This window comes from Plasmodium inui (assembly GCF_000524495.1).
Source record: "Plasmodium inui San Antonio 1 unplaced genomic scaffold supercont1.29, whole genome shotgun sequence".
NCBI classification, from domain to species: domain Eukaryota; phylum Apicomplexa; class Aconoidasida; order Haemosporida; family Plasmodiidae; genus Plasmodium; species Plasmodium inui.
The window spans coordinates 77632-83942 of NW_008481863.1; the positions used below are offsets into that span (position 1 = coordinate 77632).

Below are 6311 nucleotides of genomic sequence, written 5' to 3' on the forward strand. Positions count from 1 at the left end.
GCAGAATTGATGTGTGCATTTTTTGTCTAAGTGAAAAAAAGGGGGATATTTTGGCCGGTTGCACTGGAGGGAGAATCCTTGGCGTTACAGATTTTCTCACGCGTTGCTACGCACTCTCGTCTCACTATTGTGGTTAGACACTGGTCGGTACGCTCTTGTACTGTGTGCGCTTCTGCCTAGTGGAACAGCGCAACTCCGGTGTAAAAGCGCCATAACGTGTACTTTGTGCTACCCATTTGGCTATCCCCCCCCCCTTCAAAAATGAAAAAGCTCCTTCTGGTTGCGCTTCTTTACCTGCTGATTCAACAGCTTCCCGTACACGCAGAAGAACACATCTGCGATTTCACGAAGGAGAAGTACCTTCTGGGGACGAATGAAAAAGAATACTGTGTGGTGAACGCCAAACCTTTTGACAGCGTAACATTTATATGTCCCAAAAAAATCGGAGCACAGTGCTTTCATAATGTGAACACGCTAGACGATATAAGAAAAGACAGAATGGAATCATCGAAGCTGTCCATAGATCAGCTGTTATACGGATCGACCCTCTATGGAGACACCCTCCTAATATCACCCACGGTGAAGCAAGGGACAACCTTCTACTGTTTCTGTAACTTACAAATGGAGAACTTGGAGGAGTTTCTAACGAAGAGAAGATTGTCTAAGGAAAAGCTAAAGGCGCAAAGCAAATCCACTATTAATGTGGACGACTTCAGAAATGGGGACGATGATGTGGAGGTGGTATTTCCAGAGAAGAAAGTAGATGAGCATCTAGTTCGAGCATTATATAAGGTAAAAAAAATTAGGAATATAATCGATCATGAAAAGAACAAAATGGAAGAAGGCGATAATCATCAAAATCCCCACGACGAAGAACAACTCATAATGGACGAGGACAAGGAAGAAGAGGCTGAACAAGGGGGTAGGAGTAAAGTTGAAGATGCTGTTACAAAGTATGGAGTAATGAAAGTTGTTGTTTCTACGAATAATACAATAACTAAAGGGTGCGATTTCGGAAATAATGTAGTGAACTATTTTTCTAATCCCTACCCTATTGAGAGGTATGGAGGCAGTAAGGTTTGCAGAATTGAAGCAAAGCCAGGCGACTTTGTCGGATTCAAGTGCATATATGATGACAAGGGTTACGTCGAACCACATAACTGCTTTGACAAGGTCCTTTACGAGGGTAAAGAAACCGATTTACAGACCCTCATGCCTGGTTATATATCATATGGAAACAAGCGGAAGGGGAAATACGCCTTTTACTTAAAGCTGCCCCACTTTGTGCAACACAGCTACACCATTCAGTGCAAGTGCAGGTCCACAGTGGAGCAGTATGATGACTACGTCTTCGAGCTGGCCGTAGAGGGCGGCGAGAGTGAAGTTGTTGCCAAGACCTTCCATGAGTAGGCGGTACCAGGTGCGGATCAACGCGGCCGCATGTGAAAAACCACCTCAATGTCTAAGTGGGTGGACCTCGTAGTGTCTACCTTGATATCCTTGTAAGTGATCGTTAACCCCTTTCCATCGCTTCCATGCGATCGAATAGGTTTTTTTTTTTTTTTAATACTGAAAAGTGCTAATTTTTCGAAATGAATTGCCCCCAAGCAATATTTTCAGCAGTGTTATGCGGGTGAAGGGGAGGTCCCCCTCACAAAAAAAAAACAACACCATTTTAAAATTTCCTCTTTAAGATGCAAATAAAAGGTTGGGACTGGTTGCGTCGTTACGCAGTTACGCGGTGTGCCAACTTGGCTAGCGCTCCGTAGACTCCCTCGTGTGTGGGGGGAGCTTTCTTCACGTCCACTTAAAATTTGTGCGCGATTTGGAGAAAGTCTCGTCATACAGGCTGTCGAGAAATAGGCATCGATGTGCCAATTTCCGCCTAATTGTGGTATCCTCCGCTTTTCACGTTTCGAAAAAATTACGACGTCGCATGTAGATCCCTCCCCCTCGCTTATTTTAGAAAACCTGAGCCTGTTCCTGCCACACAGTTAATTGTGCAATTTTTTAAGAAAAAATTGGTGAAGCGCTAACTGAAAAATGGGTGTGGCGCGTCTATAAGTGCTCAATTTGGAGGACGCTACAATTTTTTTTAAAACGGATAGTTTATTTTGTGCTTCAAAAAATTTGGAGCCCCGAATATATTCTTTTTTTTTTTTTTTGCATGCGTTGTGCGTGTGGAGCTGTAGACGGTCTTATTTGATCAGCTGGGTCGAGCTAAAAATTTGGAGAGACTTGACGAGGCGTCTCGCCAGATTTGTCCTTCCCGTTTGATCCTCCCTTAGAGGCATCTCGAGCTATTTCTCTTCGCGTTTGTTGTGTGTCTGGCGATTTTTTCTTTTTCTGGGTGACCTGTTAAAAGGGGCCCAAAAAAAAAGGAAATATATTTTCAATTTATTTTAATATATGAAAAATTTTAACTTATTTTAATATTTTAATTTATTTTATTCTGTTCCACTTTATTTTCTCACTAGTTTACGTACATCTTACTCTTTACACTTTAACGAATTTTTTTTTCCTTTTTTGCATCTACTGCAGTCCCATCTAGCACTACAGGAAAAAGCGTAAAATATCTACAACTACCACGTGGTAATTTTTTTTTGCTTCCATTTTGGGTTCGAATTTTTTATGGGAGTTTACGGAGTAAGGTCTAGTGTGTAAGACGCAGATTAGGACTAGCCTCTGATGTGAACTGTTTTTTTTTTCCACTCCTTTGTAGTGAAGTTTTCTTTCCACTTCTTTCGTGTGAACTGTTTTTTTTTCCATTCCTTCTCTTCTTTGGTGTGCATTTGAAGAGGGAAACACAGGGAGGAACAGAGTGAAGACTCAGAAGGGGTCACGTCCAACAACCATAAGAAATCAGCACACGGTGAGAGCAAAAATGAGGATCTTTCAGGTGGTGCTGCTACTGGTGGTACCCTTCACAGTCAGCCATTTGTACAACTACGAAAAGTTGAAATGTGGGAAATGGGATGTTAGAAACTATTCCGAAGGGAGGAGGTGGAGAATGCTTAGCGGGGAACACGATGAGAATTTCCTACCAAGTGGTAATTCACTAGATGGAAGAAATGATGAGCATAGTGTGAATGAACAAATTTCACGTATAGTCCAAAGGGAACAGGTTAATTTTATTGACAACGAAACTGGAGAAAGTATGCTTGTAGATGTGGGGCATTTAGGTAGGAACACTTCTCATGGTGTCACGGAACGGGAAAACTCCTCGCGGGGAAGGAATGTCAGGGATGTGGATGCTGACCAAGAGACAGGAAAAATGTTGCAGGAAGATGGTGGAGGAGGAGCGCGAACTGCTTCGAGTTCGATGGAGAAAAAGACAATGGAAGGTGGCAGCGATTGGAGGGATCTTATGGAACATGGAGAAGAAGAAAAGGAGGACGACTCCAAAACAAGCATACAAGGTAATACAGAGGAGGGACTAAAGAGCACACTAAATGGTACCATGACAACCATCAAAGGTAAAGGGCCGAACCTGCTCAGAAATATAATTAGCCAAATTAATTACGTGCAAGCGATTGGGGAACTGTTAAAAGTAGCCAACGAAGAGGAGAGCCACTCTTCAGGAAGAAGCAACCTTTCGAAGACAGAAAAGGAACGAGAGGATGCTGCACTTGGTGACATTTTGGGGGGAAATAACCCAAATGGAGAGAAAAAGGGGGAGCTTCCAAACGGAACTAAGAACGATGGAATGATAAAAGGATATGCAAATGTACTGTTAAACGAAGGGAAGAACGTCTTGAAGACAAATGTTCATAACTTTCTAAGCAGAGTTTTTAACCTAATCGTTCGCGAAAAGCTAATGACTCGCATGTGCCAAAGGGGGGGGGAAGTCCACGGGGGTGCAGATCAGCATGGGGCGGACAAGTCAAAGGGTGAGGAGTGCACTAAAAGGAGAACTGGTGACTGCAGCGTAGGGAAGAAACCCGCGCCGGATGCATCCGCTGATCCAAGCGGCAAGCCAACTATTGATTCGGAGGGAGGCCCCGTGAATTGCAACCTCCCCAAGCTGAGCGGAACGAAATTCTACCAATCGGAAGACCTCTACAACTACTACAGATCGTTGGAGGAGATGCTAAAAAGCAGAAGCATTAGATGGAGAACCGACCGTGTGTCAAGATACTTTACCTTCTACCCGAGCAAAAAAATAGAAGACAACTTGGAAGATGTGATGGAGAACAAGATATTCATAGAATCCGTTAGAAGCATCTTATTCGATTCACATGTGAAAAATGAACAAACTGTTTACACTAGTTTTGCCGTTGTTGTTGAGACGATGTTTTCTTTGATAAAGGAAGAAAAGGTAATTGCCGATATGTATTCTTATGTGAACTTATTTTTCCAAGACATAGGCATTCTAAACTTGAAGGTGTTGAATTTTCTCATAAACTCTTCGACTGAAAATTATAATTTTCTGGCTCTCCCCGATTTGTCCCTCACCAACTTTGAATACATTTTGGCCAAGATATATTCTCGCTCCGTTTTGGCTAACATGTTAAGCTCAAAAATGAATCACTCGGATTCGAAAAGATTGTCAAAATTTCTGATCAGTAGGAACAACGATTTGAAGTTTACTTTTCTGGAGAAGGAGAAGATCGGGAGCTCCGTTATTCCCAGTGAAGGCGTTTCAGCCATGGTCTTAAGAAATGTCGGGGGTGAAGTGAATGTCCCCATCCCGGTGGCGGATGACACGTTGTGTAAATTTATTCCCATTAGGAAGAAGTGAGTACTTCCGCGCGAGTTGCCGGACAACTCTGGACATGCACCACTGGACGTATATGATTCGACGTGCACCCCCAGTGGCGAATACCCATTGGTGCATGTCTCTTCACACCCACCTTCCATTTCAACCATTCGCTTTTCACCCCCCGCAGACTACTGTACGAAAAACTAAGCCTCACGAGGAAAGTCGCCGAAGAAGTAATCCTGGACTACCTGTTCCGATTACTCCTCAGGAAGGTGCATGAATATGTGATGGAGTGATTTTCCAACTGACCAGGAGGAAGAAAAGTGGAAGGCTTTCAAAAGGTATCAGTTGCACGGGCGTCAGCGACGGTTTGATCGCTGTCCGAGTGGTTACATGTCATACATGTGTGAGTGAATAATTTGATCGCCCAAACGTTTTAGCCCTAATTTGGTTGCCCCCCTTTTTTTGTTGCCCCAACCGTTTCCTCTTTTTTCACATTTTTTTGTAAGAGAGGGGGCAAGTTTGCGTGGTGCAAAAGGAAAAAGCGCATGGATGTCGGTGGGTTCGCCAGAGCCGGCCTGCGCTCCCATTTTGCGGGTCTACTTCGTTTGACTAGTTCTGTCGTCCGTTTTTTTGGCAAATCGCGAACTTTAAGAAGATCGCCAATTGCGCGATGTCCGCCCAGTGTGTGTATTTTCTACTTCCAAATTTTTTCCTCATCTGAAACTCTTATTTTCCACAGATATGCAACTTTTTCCATTTCTATGAAAACGTAGATTGTGCATATGCCCGTCCGCAAGTGGCATGTCGGATGTGTGAAACTTTTGTGCATTTCAGTGCACTGCGCAGGAAGGGAAAGGAGGCGTTACTTGGGGGCGTTACCTTGGGGTGTTACCTCGGTGGTTCGCCAATCAGTGCGAACTTGGGTTGACGAACGGGTGCAGTTGGTGAAGGCGAAAAAGTGCAACATGATGTCTTCATACTTTCCTAGATTTAGACGCGTTAGGAATGCTTTCCTTTTTTTTTTTCTGACTTGATTTTATTTCTTACCCCCTGTGTGGTTAGCAGTCCAGCAGGGGGAGTCGCCAGAATGGCAATTCGCATAGTCTATTAATTGCTCACGGGATTTTGTAACTGCAATGTTATTTTCCGTTTGGATGCCATTTTTGTTTCAGTTTCGTTTTTCCGTTCACTCACACACGGCTGTAACTCTCCGCCGGCATGCCCCCGCCTGAACGTACACTTCGTTCTGTGACCACCACCCCCTGGACATGATTTTAATTTGTCTGATTTTCTTAGCTTTCGTGAGTTATGCCAAATGTGACATCCCAGTTCACTGTTTGAGCAGACATGTGGAGGGGAAGTGGGAGATCAGCTTGGGCCTGCTGAAGGGGGAAAGCGGCGGCACTTCGGATTGGGGACAGGACTACGACTACGAATGCGGTTACCGCCGCCCGGACGATTCCGTTTACCATGGTGTAATATACATGCACATCTGTACGCATGTGTGTAGGTCCACATGATAAGTGTGCTACCTCGGATTGGTGCCCGTCGGGTTTTGCCCTCTCACTTAATGCATCCGCATATATGCTCCCTTTTTTTTTTTTTT

The 6311-nt window shown here is 44.0% G+C and overlaps 3 protein-coding genes across 3 annotated transcripts in view; all 3 read left to right on the top strand.

Moving 5' to 3' along the window:
• Window positions 1–261: 261 nt before the first annotated feature.
• Window positions 262–1410, top strand: C922_04774 (hypothetical protein; the record flags this gene model as incomplete). The annotated part of the gene is made up of 1 exon (XM_008820353.1): window positions 262–1410. One exon carries the CDS (start codon window positions 262–264, stop codon window positions 1408–1410), a length of 1149 nt encoding a protein of 382 aa, XP_008818575.1.
• Window positions 1411–2884: 1474 nt separating this feature from the next.
• Window positions 2885–4998, top strand: C922_04775 (hypothetical protein; the record flags this gene model as incomplete). The annotated part of the gene is made up of 2 exons (XM_008820354.1): window positions 2885–4737; window positions 4890–4998. 2 exons carry the CDS (start codon window positions 2885–2887, stop codon window positions 4996–4998), a joined length of 1962 nt encoding a protein of 653 aa, XP_008818576.1.
• A 975-nt stretch (window positions 4999–5973) lies between these two features.
• Window positions 5974–6311, top strand: part of C922_04776 (hypothetical protein) — a gene marked incomplete at both ends in the record, with an annotated part of 2638 nt that continues 2300 nt past the window's right edge. Inside the window, one exon of the mRNA XM_008820355.1 lies at window positions 5974–6178. Within this exon, the coding sequence (XP_008818577.1) occupies window positions 5974–6178 (205 nt within the window). The remainder of the gene's footprint in view (window positions 6179–6311) is intronic.